The 20,571-nt window shown below is 32.0% G+C and overlaps 1 protein-coding gene across 2 annotated transcripts in view; it reads right to left on the bottom strand.

The window, feature by feature from the left end:
* LOC119638531 (chloride channel protein 2) overlaps window positions 1–9,618 on the bottom strand; it is a 51,243-nt gene extending 41,625 nt beyond the window's left edge. Inside the window, exon 1 of one of the 2 annotated variants that reach the window (XM_038035386.1) lies at window positions 9,137–9,618. In XM_038035386.1, the coding sequence (XP_037891314.1) occupies window positions 9,137–9,295 (159 nt within the window). In that variant the 5' untranslated portion in view covers window positions 9,296–9,618. The remainder of the gene's footprint in view (window positions 1–9,136) is intronic. The other variant, XM_038035388.1, reaches the window with a different exon arrangement.
* Between the last annotated feature and the right edge of the window lie 10,953 nt (window positions 9,619–20,571).

Below are 20,571 nucleotides of genomic sequence, written 5' to 3' on the forward strand. Positions count from 1 at the left end.
CCGAATTTAATCAAAGTTAAATTCTAAATCGATTTAAGCATGTCCGTGTGTCTATTTCTCCGTCTGTCCATTCGTCCGTCAATCCGTCTGTCCATCTGTGTAATATCTGCTATAAGCATTCTCCTGTCGAGAAAAATGAAGCTGTCATATTTGGCAGAAACATTGGATGTTCTTGCACGTAGATTGATATTTAAGATGGACCAAATTGATAGCAAGGTACGTCCAGAGTACAATGAGAACATTTCTGTTTTTCAATAAAAAATTGGTTTTTTGCTCATTACTCATAAACTATTGCACATAAATGTACAAGAATTCAAACTTATATTCTATGGACAATGCTGTAGTAGTTATAGTATATCAAAATATAATTTTTTTTTCAATATCTTTATAACGCGCAGAAGCAAACTTCAAAAACCACACAAAGTAAATAAATTCTTAGTCAATTTCAAATTAGGAATGCACTTAAGCATGCTTATCTCGTTCGTCTGTCCATACGATCGTCTACCCGATTATGTAACACTTGTGGAAAACACTCTCCCGTTCGCAAAAATAAGTATATCGCCTACGAATTTACAAAAGAAAATTGAAAATGGCTCAAGTTGATCAAAGGGCAGGCCCACAATAAAAACTGTGAACACCTTTGCATTCCGTATTTTTTGGTTATTATTTATAAAATAAAACACATACACTCTTGTTCTGAAAACAGAAAAAATCAGCCGCGCCCACCCAATATTATAAAATATGAAAATTTAATTCTCTTCCTTTTCTTTTAGTCGGTGATGAGTGTAAAAGATTCGGACTCAATCAAGTATTTTTCCTTTATATAATCAAAATTCGCTTTATGAGGATATTTTTTAATAAAATGTATATAGATTTCAATTTAGCATGATATCTTCTACTTAGTTAAACTATGCATAATAAACAGAATTACGAAAATTTAACCAGTGGATAATTTTTTTTTTTTACCGTTTCTCCTTTCTCCATTAGCCTCAGTTACATGGAAAAGACCGATAAACAGACAAACAGGCAGATATAGATAACTAGAGAAAGTCCATTTATATTCATTTTTTACTAATCCATTATTGCCCTTAAATTTCATTAAGATCAGCAATAGAGAGATAAACTCCAAAAAAAAAAAAAAAAAATTCTTTAATAATTTCGTATAAACGCACCTTTTCGTCGTAGAGGCCTTATAGAGTATTTTATAGAATTAAATTATTTTTAAATAACACTGGTAAAGAAAAGAATGCGATTGAATGAACGTTACTCGCTTGATAACCAAAATTATTTTAAAAATTGTCACCGATAACCAATGAATCCCAAAGCGGTAAATAAAACTGATTATGAACCAAAAATGAACAAAAAATTATGCATAATTTAATTATTTTTAAAGAATAAAAAAAAAAAAAAAATTCTTTGCTAATGTTAATTCCTAAAGTCAATAAAACGTATTTTTCATAAGTAAATAAAAAGTAAAATTCATAAATAAAGCCGCCAAGAGAAACATTTGTAGGAAATAGTTTAAAGCAGAGGGATACACGTACTCTTACACATATACAAATAAAACATTTTAAGATTAATAATAATAACAGATTTGAAGAAAAGAAATATAATAATAATTAACAAATGATAACGGTTAGCTAAAGAAAATAATTCATTAAATAGACAAAACAAGTAAAACGTTATAGGGGAGAACGGTTTACCATTACATGCCCTACACCGCATGGCTTCGTTATTCATGCAAGAAAGTTTCAAAATAAAGCCTTATATTGGTAGTGCTTGAAAAGCTGGTCCCATCCAAATCACTTTCAATAATGTTCGTCCGTGCACCAAAGTTTTCAGTGTACCAAATTTTTTCAAAAAATCTCGAAAATTGCGACCTGTAGGTGGAAAAGAAGGCGAACAGATGGAAGGACGGACAAATGTCTCTAAGTGTTTAACAGGAATACCTGCCGTGAAGGTTTAACCCCATGGTGCCCGATGGCACGCGAAATGTGGAAGCGCACACTCACCGTCTCGAGGAAAACTTCGATTTCCAATGGAGATACGTGTAAGGGCGTATCTCCAGCCAATGTTGAGAGCGAGGCACTGTCTAAAACCGCTGTCTTTCTTTTGGTCAGACACCCGGTTGGTATGCAACTCCACGCCAAGCCGAGGCTCTTCGCCCGATTTGGCCCAACCGCAGCCACCACCAAACTTTCCACAGTGGGCCGTTTCCGCTGACAGGCCGAAATTGGAAGATTGTTTCGACGATGCCTGGCAGCCGTGGTACGGAATATATAGAGAAGAAAAATAAGTAATTAGAGAAGAATAATAAAGCCTCCGGGCGGACTTTGCATCAGGTCCCATACGACCAGAAACTTGGTATGGCATAGATTAAGCATAGGGCAAACGGGCAGACAAGTTTAGATCGATTCAAGAAGTAATTGTTGCGTACGTATGTATAAAACTTAATACAGTTTTGCAGCAATAGCTTTTGTCTGCCAAAACGAGGCGGTTTACCATATTTCATTGAAATATTTCGAAAATTGCGACCTGCAGGCGAACAGGCGGAGTGACGGACAGACAAATTTAGTTCGATTCAAGACGTAACTGCTGGGTGCATCTGTACAAAACTTAATACACTTTTGCTGCAATAGCTTTTGTCTGCCAAAACGAGGCGGTTTACCATATTTCATTGAAATATCTCTGCGACCTGTAGATTGAACATAAAAAATGTGTTTATCTTAAGATCTCCTGGCTGTTGCACAAATTTAATGTGCCCCGTGTACCACAAATGATGTACGGTATAAAAAAATGAGAAGAGCATTTGGTCGAGAGATGAAATTTAAAAAAATTTTTTGCAATATCAGTAATAAATAGTATAAAAATACTACTTTCCAAAGTCATATGAAAGAAAAAGAAAAAATATATATTTATAAAGTAATAGAATTTAATATTACAGCATTATTTTTAGCTAAGACGTATGAGTGTTATTTATATTCAACAACTGATAACTAACATTTCGTAATAATTTTACAGAGATGCATGCTCATGAAATGCGTTATATATTGTATTTGCATTTCATTTTATTACTCATACGATACGAACGATAACATTGTGCTGCACTTTATGTTGCTCATTTATCGTTACAAACTTCTGATTTGAAGCATGAGTTTTTTATTTACCTTGGAATAAATTTTATATGAAAATTTCTCTTACAATTTTTAACATCTTAGCTACTGTTATTCCGTTAACAACAACCACGCTTATAGAGAGCTTTTGTAGGTGACACATTAAATCAATTTACAAAAAAGCAATCAACAACTTACGCACTTAGTTAAGATTCAAACCTTTTTTTTCGCAATCGCAAGGGGTCTGTTAAGAAAAGATGTTATTATAGACGCTAAAGAGAGTTTTCTTTACGAAAAAAAAAATTCTTAAAGAGGAATACTTTTGTTTTTTTGCCTAAAGATAAGAGAAAATACTTTTTGAAGAATTGAAGAGAATCTTTAAAATATAGGTTAAGTGTAGTAAAACAAAAGAAATAAACACACAACTTTACATAGAAAATATTTAAATAATTGTAATGAACTTTGAATTTTCCTCCAAGAAAATAGAAAAGCGTATTAATTATCAAGAAATTAACTTTTACATAGACCAGTGGGAGATATATTAATCTCGCCAGGCTTGTTTTAATGTCTATAAATACATATTTAGTCTTTATTAATATCAGATCCTGGATAGATTTAACTTTAGATTCTATTTCTCCAGCTATAAAAGATTAAGTCTCATACATATTTCATATTTAACATTGGCACTACTGACATTTTGCTTGTATCTATGTCTAACACTATGGACCGTAGTACTTGACCCACAAGCTTTATGGAATAGCTGTAACATAAACCAAAAAGGATATAGAAACCTGAAATTTGGCACAAACTTTCCTTGATCGATTCAGCAACCAAGGTTAAAGAATGGCTATGATGTGCCCACATACTCACTCACAATAAATTAAAAATTTAGAGAAATTCGAAAGACGTTCGTAGTGTTTTCGTATCTTTGTCTGGAACTTTCGAGCCGCTGAAGATATTTTCAAAATTCTGCGAAATAAATTTTCTTTAAAATAGGTCATCAGAAATGTTTGAGCTTCGCAGGCTTTGTAATCACTTTTTTTCTAGCGCAAAAGTGAAAAGGATCCATGCGGTAGTTCTGGTGTTAATTAACATAACATAATTATATTAACTTTCATTATTAACCTTCTATTTCTATTCAGTAGTGACGATGATAGTTGGCAAAGATGAATATTTTCATCATAACCCTCGTAACTATTTCCTATAAGTTGCAAATTTTGCTTAATATAATTTTGAAATTTGAAGTTTGCTTTAAATTATTCACCGAGACGAGATCGAATATCACACTTGTGGACTGCTAGAAAGTAGATATATATTGCTTATAGGCTTATAACTACCTAACGAGAATAAATGTCCGATCGCTTTCCAGTTGTTCTGTGGCAATTAAGTACGAGTATAGTCTCTTCGTCGCTTTATTTCAATTCTTGGTGTTTAGGGAATTTCACAAAAAAAGGGACGTAAGGGCAGATAGACTTTTCTTTTTCCTCTCCATTTATGCATGAAATTTACCTAAAGAAAATTACAGTCGAATTCAGTGCATCTTAATAGAAAATCTTATACTAATTGTTTGAAAACTAGTATACAATCAAAAGGAAGAAAAAAAGAAGAAGAAGAATAACAAAGTAAGTTAAAAGTAAATTAAAAAGTTAAAAATAATAATTCATGTATAAGTAAATAACAAAAAAAAAAGCATGTACACAGCTAGCGCAGAAGCTCACCCGCAACAAGAGCAAATTCAGGTTGCAAATGAATCCCTAAACCATTGCAAACATGCATAAGCTTGCCAACGAATCCCGTTAACAGCACAATATTATTTTAAATATAAAATGAAATATTAAGAATGAAATGTTAGTTTAAGTATGACATTGGTAAATCACGCATACTAAGCAAAGTTGCTTTAATAGACTTCAAAGAGTCCGATAATGAGAATAAGTGACAGACATCGTTTAGGTTGCTGCAAATAACTGTAAGCGGGTTAAACAGCTCATAATTGCATTTAAATGAACTACGTTTAATCGTGATAGAATGCCTAGAGAAGCGGTTAGGGACAATAAAGCTTACCTCACCAAGTAATGAAGGCGAGTCAATAGCACCATTTATTACTTTGATTGCAAAGGAAACGCCAAGAACAAATCTAAGTTTCTCAAGTGACGGTAAGGACAACAGAAGCAACTTATTTTTATAGGGTAGAAGAGAAGCAATCGGGTCCTGACTCAAACTCCTGAGGGCTAACAGCTGGAATTGCTTTTAAACAGATTCAATTGAATCTACATAGCACCTATATGAAGGACACCACACAACAGAGGCATACTCGAGTATGCGTCTAACCAAACACATGTCCAGTATTTTCGTAATGTAGGGATCATGAAGCTGTTTGGACCACCTTTTTATAAAACCAAGCGCGGATATGGCAATTAAGACACCACCACACTAGACAAATTGAGCGCTTCTACATCTTAAGCTAATCGAGAAGACATATAAACTTTGTAAAACTTTTCCCGCTTGTTTTTTTTATAAAACAAAAATTAGTATGTAAGGGGTTTCTAATAAAAATAAGCAAAACTGTTTCCACGGCGAACTGTTAACTACCCCACACCACTTCGTTTAATACCGTTACTCATATTATGGCTCTTCAAAATAAGGCTTCATGTGAGAAGTGATCGAAAAAGTGGTTGCATCTGAATCAACAGCGTTCATCATTCGGGCCAAAACACTTAAATACACCAAATCTCATGAAAATATCGCAAAAATTATTACCTGTCAAGTCAAGAATGTAAGAGGGATAGACAAGACTTAGGATGATGCAAAAAGTGTTACTGAATCGATCGATTTAATACATGCATATAATATGTGTATAATGGACGCAAAGATAAAAATATGAGAACGACAGACGGGCAGACAAGATTTAGGATAAAGCAGAAAGTGTTAATGAATCGATCGCGATAACATAAAATGAGTCTATCTCAAGTTCTTCAGTTCAAGTTTTGTATACATCCGCACAAGCGTTGTAGGGCATAAAAAAAAAAAAGAAATTCGATCTAATCCGAATACATTTTTTTTTTCTCTTTGCTTAAATGTATTTGTCTAAATTTATAAGTACGCGTACAATGCGTCATCATGGAAAAGAAAAATAAGCAAAAAAAAAAAGAAAAGAAATTATCATTGTCTGAGCTGCGTACCAGTGAGTTCATTTACTTTGACATAACAATAGTTTACATTATAAGCACGCTGAGCGGTATGAATGAATTTTTCAAAAGCATTTAAAGAATTTTATCTTAATAATGTAACACAAGCTAATGAACGTAAAAAAAAAAAAAAAATGTATTATCGCAGACATCAGCTACGTTATGCGTAGAGATCAGGAATGGACAACAGATTTAACAAAAAGCAATTTTGAGATGAACGCAGATAGCAGAGGCAAATTTCAAACATCGATATGAAAGTCATCCGTAAAGATGAGCAACGTTATTAATAAAACATGTTCGCTCAGCTATAATACAATTTTGAAAGGAAAAGTAACTAAAACATTACAGCGGACCTCGATCCGACATTGAATGCCCTACTGCCCGTTGCTTAATACGTCCATATATATGTATATATATAAGGGTTTTTCAAAAGTGGTCCGATCCGAACTGTTTCCAACCGGTCTTGTTTCTTTCAGTGTACCTATCATCAAAATGAAGGAGACAGCATATATACTGAGGGAGCCGTAGCACTTAGCATAGAGACTGTACCACAGGAGAGAAAAACAAAAATTTCTTCTTCGATCCTAGTTCGTATAGAGACACTCTACTTCTCTTTGAACAAGGAGAATAGATAGAAGAGTACGTTACTGATAACGTTACAAATTTTATCGCTAATAGCTATTTAACGCATTCCTCCTTCTCCTCCTCCTTGTATAACTTATTACGCTTCTCACACAATTCCATTTTAGAACGTTTGAACGTCTCTACTGACATTACCTATTCTTCCGGATAGCTGAGAATATCCTGTTGTTGATATTCGTTTCATAGAAGATCAGATTTTTTTATTTCACTTTTCATCTCATTATTGATTTTCAGTAGCTTCAAAGTCGATTATGTTTGATTAAGGTGTGGACAGGATGCGAAGTTATAATAATTAAAACATTTTTCTGTGCGCAATATAACAATAGTTTTTTTTTTTTTTTTTTTTGATGAAGCTTACTGGCATTTGTCGGTTCATCTTTTAGAAAATTAGCGTAATGATGCTATTTTGCTAATTTTGCTAATTTTGCTGTATCGTGAAAGCAACCTCGCTTGATATTTGTTTAATAATTTCAAAAAAAAAAAAGAAAAGCAAATAAAAAAAAATAATTCAGAACTGTGTCATCCAAGCCACTTATTTCGTAATCAAAAAAAAAAAAAAAAAAAAAAATTAATTTAATGCTTGTTGCTACACAGCACGTGTATGGCATGAAAATGTTTTTTTATTCATTTTCGATGATTTTTTATTCACTTAAATTGCCAAATGAAAGGGATCGTAAATAAATCAGTTAAAATATATGTTTCACATATGTATGACACTGTTGTTAACAAAACAAAGTAACAAACAGACAAAAAAACAAAAGCACAAACTGTTTTATTTATTACACATGGATGCGTTTCTTCCTGTTTTTCTGTACCCAAAATAGAAGGTATACTGACTTTAATTCCATATATGTAACACATGCACGACGCTTAGGCAATAGGCTAGGAAAATCCATAACTTTCCGAAAAACGGAATCAAGTCAGCCACACGTTTTCGTACATCCGTCCATTAATTTCTCGATTGAAAACGTGATAGCAAAGTGCGTACAAACCCCCAAAAATCCCAAGTTTGCCTAAACTTATTCTTCTAAACTATATCATCATCGTCGCCAGTGGGATTAATCAAGTTTTTGATTCGCTTACAATTAGTGAAGTGATTGCGTCTGTAATCTGCTGTAGTAATAAGCTTTCCATTATGTTCAGTAATTATGTTAAGTCAGTCAACATTTGCCTGCAAACAGTAAATACTTAAGCTGTACATGAGTAGCTATGCTTTTTGAGCCCACTTATGTTAAATGGTTATGTTAAGTAAATCAAGATTTTGATTCGCCTACAATCCGTAATCAATTAAGCTGATAATTGCATCTGTAATTTGCCAGAGTAACATGTTTTCTACTACGTTACTATGTCTACTGTACATAAACGTTATGTTAGATAAGCAAAAATACCCTCTTAAGCTCTCCTATGTTAAATAGTCATGTTAAGTGAACTTTAAGGCATGTTTTGTTAAGGATACATTGTACTAAAGGATAAATGAATTCTAAAAGATTAAAAAAGGGATGGTTTGGCAGTTTTTTTTTTGAGTGGAGGGAAGGTTTATTAAATGATAGGCTTTGACAAGATTATTAGGTATTAGGTATATATAAATACGACTGCAATGGGTAAAAAACTGCGCATTTACATTCGCTAGTAAGTATGGCGCCAATATTTGCCAAAACTACCTAAAGCTTTTGCGGTAAAAACGCACTGCATAGCCAAGTAGATAAGGATCGCGATTACCAAGACCAATGTTCGCGGGGTGAAATCTTAAATGCGGAAGAATTTACTTTGACTGTAACTATAGTGAGCTCTTAGTCGTTAAAGGCATAGCCCTTACCGATATTGGGCACACATCCACTAGGTAGCGACCTCATTCTATCTCTCTATCTTTCCCTACTTCTTATTGACCATCACCGTGTTGTAGGTGCATAGGGGACACACCCTAAGTGATTAGACAATTTAAAACAAAAAAAAGAAAAAATCACTAGATCTTACTACCTCTAAGAAATGATTGACTGATTTAGAACTGATTGTAAATAGAGTCAAGGTTAAAACAACTTCCATCCATCAATACGTCGATATTTGATAGCTAAGATGATGAAGGTTAATAGAAATTCGCCAGAAATTGTATATAAATTTTTTGTTTGTTTTCCCCTTGTATGTTTTCTTTTTATTAAAATAAATTTACCTTAAAAAAAAAAATAATTTTTCACTTACCAGAGTATGCGTAAAACCTAAGCCTTCCTCTTCATCTTCGCGCGGACAAATATCCACAGAGGTACCATTAGGATGTAGCCGCGCCGGTTGTATATGTAGCGGTGGTACTGTCAGCAGGGATTCCTTAGCATAATGATCGGCGAAATTTTTGGAAACCATTTTTGTCTATTTATTGTCTGTCTTTTTGCTTTTGAATAATAAGTTCTGCTAAATGAAATGAAACTTTTTACATCACACATAAATTTCCCGTATCACATGGTCCCATTGTTATTGGATAACATTTTTCATTACATACATATACATATATATATACATATATACATATATATTATAAATTATATGAAGTTGTATACACGATTTACAAAATTCAACTAATTGACGTTAAAGTTATTGTCACTGTTAAGCCATACGAACACGAACACACAAATATTTGTTCTCATGCGCGCTCTCTAAATATTTTACATTTTCAAGATAATCCTAAGTGTCTCTATACAAAAGAGAGCAAATCTACATTCAATATAGTTCTTGTTGTGTTTTTGTTATTATTACACCCACTACCGAAAGATGAGGGGGATATATTCATTTTGTGAAAAAGTTTGCAGCAGCCAGAAGAAAACGTCAGCAACTCCCTCCCCCAAGTACGTATATTTACCATCAAATTTTTAAACGATTTAAGCATGTTCGTCTGTCCGTCTATGCAATGTCTGTTGTGAAGATTCTCCTGACCGGAAACGATTTGAAATTTGCAGAAACATTGGAAATTCTTGCACACAGGTTGATATTGGAAATGGACTAAATCGGTTGAAGGACGCGCCTAAAAGACTACGTAAAGAGAGGACAACTCTGTTTTTCAAAAGGATTAAAAAAAAATTGTTTTTTTGCTGATTTGCTCATCGTAGTACGTGTACAAAAATGGAAAAAATCGACCACGCCTTCATTCAAAACCTTTACATAATGCTCAAGAACAAAGTTCAAAACCTCCACAAAAAGTAGATAAATTCTTGAGCAATTTCAAATTCAGAATGCATATAAGCATACCCATCCATATGTTCCTATACGCAAGTGTGTAGTATCTGTGATAAAAATTCTCCCGTTCGCAAAAATGAATGAAACTTGCCAAAGCATTTAAAAGTGACTCAAACTTTTGAAAGAAAGCCCACAGATCTATATAACAAAAACCCTTAACACCTTTGCTTTCCATGATTTTTAAAGCACAACGCATACAGTACATGAATTTCCACTTTGATTCTGAAAATGAAGAAAATCAGCCGCCCCCACCCATTATTATGGATGTGAAAGCTTAATTTTTCTCCTTTTTTTTACGATCATGGTGATGGGTACAAAAGATTCGGTGATGACTGAATATACTTCTCTTACTTCTTATTATATAAGAATTATAAATATTTCGTAAAAAATGATTTCCTATAAATTAAATTTAAAGACGTTTATAAAGAGAAATTGGAAGAGGGAGAAAGATAAAGTAATCTTTTCATTTAAGAGATAGAGAGATGTAAAGCTTTTTTTTTTAGTTCTCTTGAAACGGTGGACCCTTTTCAAGTAAATATTAATACACGGTTTGTAAGTCGTCGTTCCCGAGATTTATGTAATATACAATAAATAAATAAATTTATTTATCGCATGTTAATTTGGCTTTCTTCCGAACTAGTTCACGTACACTGTTTGCAATGTCATTGCAAAACTTTAAATTTCAGTCCCTAGATTCTATAGGAATCTTAACTAAGCTAGTAACTCAAAAGAAGTTAAAGAAGATGTTATAAGACATCTAAAGCTAGCGATTTTATTGAAAAACTCTACGGCACTTGAGTTTTAAACCCACGACTATTGAGTTATTCGACATACTTTACCTAACCTTTAACTAAAATTTGCTTGTTAGATGGAAATGTTCATCATAACTATCTATAATTTTTTGCTTCTTGTCGCGTAACTTATGAATGCCGCAGAAGAAGCTTCACGTTTTCGAGGATATATACTCATTGGGCCGTTTTTGCATACCTTCAATTTTTGTGCGCTACTCATCTGTTAAATATGACCGCATCCATCTGAACTGCCACTATTTGGAACGAGAGAAATTTAAAGAACAAACCGTAATCGGACATGTTTAAAGACCACGTTAAAGAAGTGAGTGAATTTAAAATTTAAACCACAACTCAACTCCGATAACAGAGCTCTGCAAGCACCCGAACAGAAAAAGAAAAGCTTGAATTTCTTTAACGGAAGGTTTTTATAAAGGTGATACAGGTGAATATGGAGGACACCTTTTATGGTTTCAAATTTGATGATTTTTCCATAGCCAATATGGCAAATTTCGAATTATTATTAAAAATATTTCTGGGAAGAAAATTTTGAATTTATTTCGATCATTGGGAAGATGTTTCTATATACCATGTTTTTCAAACTAAAAAACGCACCGGACGATAGAACGCACTTCAAATTTATAAGACAATTTTTAAAAATTATATTTCAATGTTACTTTCGTCTCAAAATTTGTATTTATTTTTAACATAACTCTTACTAGCAATATTCAATTCACCTTCACTCTCGGTGCTATCATTCCTCTCGTTAATGTCACTGTTCCTGTTACTTTCATCTGAACTACTTCAAATTTAGTACAAGAGACAAAAGAAAAGACAAGCTAGACAAGACCGATTTAGATCTAATCAAGAGTAATCCTGAATCGAGTGATATAATAAACGATATAATAAACGACATGTCTATGTCAAATCTTTCTGGGTCTTGCATACATCCGCACAAACTTAATACGCATTTGTACCGCAACTGATCTAAGGTATAAAAAGTAAAAAATTTCGTTATTGCTTTTTATAATGTGCAGAAGGAAAGTTAATTGTTTCAAGTGTACAGATATATTCAAGTATGCTTATATAAAGTATCAATCAATTTCAATAGCTTTCGCTTCTCAATCTTCATAGAAACTCGAAATTTTATAATAAAATTCTCTGGTTTGATTATTGCAAGACCCGGAAGAGAGAAGGTGAACGTAAAAATGATTTATTTGATCGCTTAAGATGAAAAAATTTATAAATAACACAAACTTGCGAAAAAAAAAAGAAAAAAGAAAAAGAAACAAGAAAGAAAATCACAGTTGCTTTTGCAAAATTTTTTTGTATGCCCATCATTTTCACCCGAACAAAGAGAAGTTTCACCGCAGACTATACACAGACACACGCAAATACAGAATGACATACATAGAGGGATGTACTTTACGACGTCTCGAAAGCTTCCTTCAGGGCTCTGCAAACGTTTTGAAACATTTTCGGGCATCGGTATAAAAACGAAAGAGAAACTTCCCCGCTCTTCAATTTTGCTTACTATCCGACCGAGTCGGCCGACTTTTCCGTTTTTGTAGAATACATATAGAAATTTTTATCGTGTCTCTACTGTGATTCTTGAGTAAATAGCAAAAAGCTCTTAAAGCAAAAGTACTCTCAGTTCATATTGCGCCTACTTTGAACGCTTTAGGCCATTTTCACTCTAAACAACTTTTCATTTTTGGTAGACTTTAAGCCAAGATCTTCAATTTTTGAAAATTGGAGCATACTCATAACAAACATTACAAAAATAGCAAAGGGGCGGTTGGACAGATGGACAGACAAACATCATGCTGATATCGATTCCAAATGTAGACTCTCTGAAACATGCTTTTTGACCATTATAAGAATTAAAAAAAAAAAAATTTACTTCTTCAGTATAATATTGGGTAGGCTTGGTTAAATTTTTCCATTTTTATTCCTTTAGAATACGCGTACATTTTTTATGAGTAATGAGTAATGAGAAAAAACCCATTCTTTAATCCTTTTTTAAAAAATAGAGAGGTTCTTGGCTTACGTGCTACGGTAGGCGTCTCCTTCAACCAATCCAGGCCATTTTCAATACCAAACTTTGCATGCAAGAATTTCCAAAATTAAAGTCGATAGCTTTATTTGGCTCTTCGAACGTTTACAACAAACATTAAAGAGAGGGTCAGGCGAACATGCTTAGATCGTTTCAAAATTTGATGCTGATCAAGAATGCATATATATGTTACTATGTAAGGTATTTGAAGCTTTCTTCTGGGTATTGCAAACATTTCCTTATCCTTCGAACATGGGTATCAAAAAGTGAACTTTGGCGCCAATGTGTTCTTGTTGTGCTTTTTCCCGCATTTCACAATAAACTAAACCTCATTACGGACTTCGGTGTTTTTTTTTTTTTTGACGCTTAACCATAGGCTACCATCTTTCATCTTTCGTAGGCGCAAGGATTAATGTTACCAAAGAAAATTCATAAATATTTGCAACCAACTAATAGTTGATGTAGGTATGAAAAATTGTACACATCGCTTAAAGTACATTTATAAAGTTCAGTGACCAAAGAAATAATTCCTATAAACACAATATTGAATGTTATGCAAATTGTATGCATATTAAGTCTCATGGAGCTCGTACACGTGTGTTTTTGTTTACAAAAAACTTACAAAAAAGTTACATAATCTGTTATTAAAATAATTTTGCAAAGATAAAAACAGTTAAAAGAGAAAAAGGAGTATTTCTTGATAATAATTCTTTTTTTTTACAGTCACTACTTAAGTTTTTTATTTTACTTTCTTATCATTTATTCTACAAAACTGTGGTTTATTATTTGTTTTTCTTCTTTTTTTTTTCTCTCTCTCTACTTGATTCTAATTATTTTTATTTATTTTACAATTTAACAATTTTATTATTTAAGAGATTAATTCTTTGTTTAGTTTTGCGATATCGCTCTGCTATGCGAACACAATAACAATCTATTAACGATTAAGTTGTAATCTTTTTAAAAAATGTTTGTAATTATTTTACGGCTCATAATGCAAAAAAAAAAAAACAAAAAAGTTAATAAAAATAATAATAATAACTAAAAGAAAACAATTTATACATAACTTCGTTTTTATTTATTCAGTTATTTAATTATTTATGTATGTATCTATGTATTTATGTATTTATATATTTATGTACGTATGAAACTATGTCCGTACGTATATATTTATTTGCTTATTTATGTATGTGCAAATGTATGTATGTATGTATGTATGTATGTACGTATTTATTTATTTATGTATGTATTTATTTATTTGTTTACTTATGTATGTATGTATTTATTTATTTATTTATATATTTATTTATTTATGTTTTTCTTTTAATTCAAAACCATTCATACGTGATATTTTTTCTCTTTTTATTATTATTTTTTTTTTTTTTGATTTTCTCTATCTTACTTAACCGGCAGAAATAAATAACTAAAATAAAAGGGAGCGAGTAGAAAAGAGAAAAAATCGACTTTTCGACTATCAAACAGCTGATCATCTAATATATTAAGAGAACACCATAGGAAAAAAATAAGAAAAGAAGAGGGAAACTACACAAATTCATTCAGTAAGAAAGCTATATGGGCCGCTTGAATACCTGCCCTTTTTAAAATTCATATTAAGTCGGGTATTTTCTGATGTGGTCGAAAAGATTTTTTATGCAGAATTTTTATTAACATTATATTTAATACTAACGCGCACTGGCTGTAATGAAAACTTTTCATAAACATGTAAAAAATTTGCTTATGTCGAAAATCTTCTTTTATATTTTTATTTTGAAAATAAGTCAAAACATTGACATAATAATACAATTAATGCATATCATGTATAATTTTATAATAACATGTGGAAACAGTGTGGTTGGCGACAGCTCATCATTACATACCCTATGTTACTGTGCTTAATACAGTTATATAGTAGTAATAAAAAAAGTAATAGTTAAAAATAATAATAAAAATAGAAGCCATCTAATGATATTTCAAAATAAGGCATTATCTGCGAAGTGGTCGAAAAAATGGTCCGCTCCAATCCATTTCCACAACACATTAGTACACCAGGACGACCAGAAGGACCGACGGACAGACAAGCTTAGATCAAAAAGTAATTCAGAATCAATTAGTCTTATAAACTCCTCCTGTGTGTTGCATACATATATACTAACTGAATATACCCTTAAATCAAAAGGGACTTGGAGTATAAAAAGGTAGAGTTAAAAATACCTTTTCTCTAGCGAGCCGGCGTTGAGGTTTTTGAAATTTAAAGTACGGATCCCTAAATCTTTTCAAAACCAAGGCAATCTTCTTGCTTCTGGTGGTAGTACCATATATGTCTGACGTATTAAAAACATTTTAACCTTGAACCTAAATAAATAAATAGCTGCCGTTTTAATTAGGAAATAATTTACATAAATTTAAGGAAAACGATTCAAATAAGTTTTAAGATATTCTCTTTTTACGCGAAATTTTTTTTTCCCCGAAGTTTAATTGAAAAAAAAAAGTTTTTCTTTGTACATGAATTGTTTCGTTTGAACAGGGCTTTCAATATTCTACGAAACTTTTTTATGAATTTTTAAAATGAGTTTTTCTAATGAATTTCTTTATTTTTATTTTAAGTTTCTATGAAATTTATCATTCTCACTGTTCACGACTTGCATTGGCATTTCGCGTTCTATTTATCGCAATTCATTATTATATTCATATATACGTGGAATTCCCCGTGTTATGCATAGAGTAAGGCGCTAATGTATTTTTAATTTAGTTTGGTTTTTCAAAGTATAGTTGATTTTTTGCAATATATTTAACGAATTAAAATGTAACTGAATGAATTAAAAAATAATAAATTCTTAAGTGAATTCTAACAGGAATTCGCTTTAAATTCTGGGTCTGTCTCAATCCCTTCCAGGAATTGCATACATCCACACTAACTTATCATATCCTTGTACAGCAAATGGTAGGGATAACTTATAAAAATTTACAATGATATCAGTTGCAGATCCTGTTTGTTTGACAACTACTCGAGACTCAATCAACAATTATGTATACTTTATGTAGATAACTTTCAATATTAAATTTTAATTTATGCGATTTTACGAATATAAACTGGAAGAGAGAAGCGAAAGAGTTTCTTAGACCTTCACACTAATCACTAGTCAGACATGTGGTTATTGATAATCTGCTCAAATGATGTAGAGAACTTAATAAACTCCAAGAGCCGGATGGGTGTAAGTATAAGCATGCTCAGAGTCAAGTTCAAGCACAATAGAAAACAAAACAAACAAACAAATAAGAAATGCGCATTCTTGGGCACACGTTTGCAAACAAGACATCTTTTTAAATAGTAGTAAAAAACAGCTGATCATGCTCAAATAATTTAGAAAATAAAAAGAAAGAAAAATTCATTTCACCAAAAACAAGTAAGTAGGAGTCGATATACAAGTTCTATCAGTTTTATATATGAAAGAAAACAACAAGAAAACACACATAGTAAATATCGATGCCCTCGGTTTAATAATTAGCAAACGATATTGAATAGCAACAAGAAGTGCAGCAAAGAAGCGGATTATTAATATATTATATATATATATATATATATTTTTTTTTTTTTTATATAATTATCGATTCAAATTATGATTTTATTGTTAAATGAAAGTATTAAAAATTTTCGCGAATTTCTTTTTTTACCTTTGGTAAATATAAACATTTTAAGTAACCGTTTCTTTTTTTTGGTTTTTATTTTTTTAACGTTCTTGTATATATTCATTAATTTGTTTTATTTTATTTTATTTTCATTTTCTTGTTACATTTAAATCAATTTCTCTGAAAACTACCGCGTTTTATTATACAACCAATGTTAAAACATTATTTCTAATACTAAAATAAAAGTGGAAGTTTCTTCACAACTTTTGGCTCTGAAAAAAAACCCAGTTTTAAAGTCGTATCTCTCACTCTCATTCTCCCTTTGCTTAAAATTCTCTTTAGCTGTTGTATATATATATATAGCAAAGCAAATGACTCTCACTATCTAACTCTCTCTCTCTCTCGCGGAATTATTGTATGAAGGTTTCATTTATTTGCCTTTGCAAGTTCTTTATTTCCCGTTCTATAAAGAAATGAACTATTGTAGTGTCAGCATATTCAAATTGTACATAAAACATTCGCTACATTACGTGGCCAGAGTTATTTCACAAACAAGTTGTAGTCTTATCATTGTCTAAAAATTTATTTCTTGAGTTCACATTTGTGCCTTCCTGGAATAAAAATCCAATGAGCCTTACATTTTCGAGAGCCCGTCCATCCAATTCAAAAAAAGTAAAATCACCTGAAGTGTTACACTAAAGAGACTGCACAGTAAACAAAAACAAACACAGAGTCAGGGTTTAGTGTTTTCGACATTAAATAAAGTCCTTATCTTTGAATTATCCACACATTGCGACGAATAGGGAGTTAAGAGCTATCATAGTCCAACAATTTATTTTTTGTGAATATGTATGTATTTCTTCCAAGAGTAAAGATGCAATGAGCTGAGTCTTTTGGCTTGATATTTTTGAGACCCAATTTAGAAAAAAATTAGAAAAAATTACCTGAATAAATACATGCTATGTAAAAACAGACACAGAGTCAGTGTTTAGTGTTTAGTGTTTTCGGCATCGTTAGTTTTGGATTATCGAGCCTCTGTAACGAGTAGAGCGTCTACAGCTATCTACAAACTAAGCATTTTTCTTACTATCGCATAACAACATTTTTCAAGCATGAATTTGGTATCGGGTAACGTACTCAAAAGCGATCGAGTTTACCCGATATCGAAAACCATAAGCAGCTAATAGATCTCAAAAGTCTCTATAGAATTCCTGGTAGAAGACAACTTTGATCAGCTTATGAAAATAGTTGGGAATTCCATTAAATATACATACACATGTTTTTACACGCTACGCCGCTTTACCACCACTTTTTACCCAAATCATCTTTTGTTCATTTCCTGACTCGTAGAAGAAGAAAAATCACTTATGGCAGAGAGTAAGTTTGTACGAATGCTTCAAACATTCAGAAGAACTGCTCCGTTTTGTATTTTTTCTTCAACCTACAGGTCCTAATTTTGGCGATATTTCAATAAAATTTTTTGTACGGATAGATTGGCCAAAGGACGACCGCAATCAAAAATTATTCAGTATAATTTTTTGAAATAATGTAATTATGTCCATCCGCCTCATCATTCGTGATTGCTTGTTTTAAGCCTACAGATCGCAAAAAGAGATTTTCTTGATATATTTTACAATAATATGCCTTGATTTAAGGATGGGATCATTTTTTGAACTGTTACTGAAAAAAACCTGTATTCGGTTCTTGATGAGAAGAGGTAGTTCTTATCGACGTAGCTATCAACTTTACGTTTAATGAAAGACATTTTCATAGATTTACTTAAAAGAGTATGTATCCGGAATTCGTTAAGACTCGGACTTAACTTTCTTATGCATTTTATTTATTTATTTTTTGTATAATATGTTAATTAATTTTGATTTTCATTTTTTCTCACAATTTTTTATTTACTTATCATTTATTTATTAAACATTTTTAATTTTTTTGCCATTGCTAAGTCGAAAAAAATGAATTTTATAATCGGAATGATATCTACTGAATTGAAAGTAAAAAAAAAAAAAATATATATATATATATATATGTACATATATATGTATATATTGTTATTTCATTATACACTATCGGTTAAGTGGGTAATTACTAGGGAAGGTTTTCCTTTATCAGTCTCGATAGTGGTCAACATCTGTTAAGAATTATTTGATTATTACTAATCAGTTAAATCAGCGGAGCAAATGACAAAGTCAATTTTTTTGTCTCTTTTTTTTGCTCCAACCGCAAATGAAAGTATATTAAATTTTTTATAAGTTATATAAAAGCGTAAGTAAAATTTGTTAATCTATCAATCCATTTATTGACCATTGAAAATACCGTTATAATTACAAAACATTTTGGCAACTGATTAAATAACTTATTAAACCCGTCATAATCCATCAGAATTTAAGAAACAACATAACTAGGAAGCAAATTAAAGTTTATGTGATAGTAAAATTAAACAAATCAAACAAAATTTTTCCCACACAAGTATTACAACATCACTTATCAGATATACGAAGACAATGCGCCTTAAATTTGAACTTGGCTGTGAAAAAGTGTAATCGAATTCAAGAAACGATATGACTTTCCGAACAAACTCATAAATAGCTAAAAACGAAAGCGAAAGCTAAGTTTCAGGTACGTGACTACTTCCCTGCTGAATAAATTAAAACATTTGATTAATGAAGGCTGAGGTTATGTTCAGGTCTAGTAGTCGTCGAAAGGCGGACATTGTCAATAATTTTGAAATGAATGCAAGAGCGACAATCATTTACGAGATGAAAATTTCGCTAATGAAATTTTGTAATTTCTTACCTAAATTTATCGTCTACGTCCTTCCTCTTATATCTGTGAGGAAATCACATAACTGAAAGTTAAGTTTCACTTTCACATTCAACCATTTAGAAAAAGTTACTGAAAATGAAAGCGAGAGCTAAATTTTTCATAACTAATTAACCTCTTGTTTTATAAATTCTTTTGGACTTTCGCTACCCCAGAAAAAACTCAACTTTCCGAACCACACTAAGGCGGCATAAATTTGCCTTTTCATTCATTCGCTCGATGTATCTTCCAAGCTAATAAAGCCATCGCGAAAAATGTCTATTTGATATTTCATAAGAACAAGACTTTCTGCGGTATGACAAGTCTAAAGAAACCTTTCCGACTTTGTTTTAAATATTTCAAAGACTATTAGAAATTGATGCTTCGGTAATGCAGAACATAAATGGAGATCATGCATGAATATAAAACTGGAACATGACCTGGCCAAAAAAAAAGTCTCTTTTTTTTGAGTGTTATATAATAGGTAAAGAGGGATGGAAAAGGGAAGTAAGGTCTGAGTACATGTACAAGTGGAAACACCAAGTACGGTGGGAAAGACTGCCAGATTGATAGATTGTTCCACAAGCGCCAAGTGTAATTAAAAAATGACGAGTCGCGTTGTCGTATGATATGTAGGCAATTCCGAGCCTTATGAGAATTGTAGGGAGAGAGGTATGGACAAAGAGAGTAGTGTCTGCGTATATATGACTTAAAAGTGGAAACACTAGGTGCGGTAGGAAAGACTGTTGCTCGTAGATTGTTCCAGAGGTGGACAATGTAATTAAGGAGAGACGAATAGCGTTGTCGTATGATAAGCAGGCAATTCCAAGCTTTGTGGGAGAAGGACTTTATTGGTCTACATATCTCTATAACACTTTTCCTGGATGTATCTACACTTAAAGAACACACAGTCGATGCACGGCGGTACAATTGAACAATTGAGTCTTTCACTGTATGCGGTCAAGCGCCTCCAAGGAAGTTTTCTACGCTCTCGCCGACGTAGACAAGTTATACTTTAACACTGGCCGCATATGTGTTATAGCACGGTTTCGAAATAGAACGAATAAAGTCTCGATGCAACATTGTACACACTTTTTTTTATTTCTATTATATCTAAACTTAGATAATGA

This window comes from Glossina fuscipes, unplaced genomic scaffold (genome assembly GCF_014805625.2).
Source record: "Glossina fuscipes isolate IAEA_lab_2018 unplaced genomic scaffold, Yale_Gfus_2 90, whole genome shotgun sequence".
Taxonomy (NCBI): Eukaryota; Metazoa; Arthropoda; class Insecta; order Diptera; family Glossinidae; genus Glossina; species Glossina fuscipes.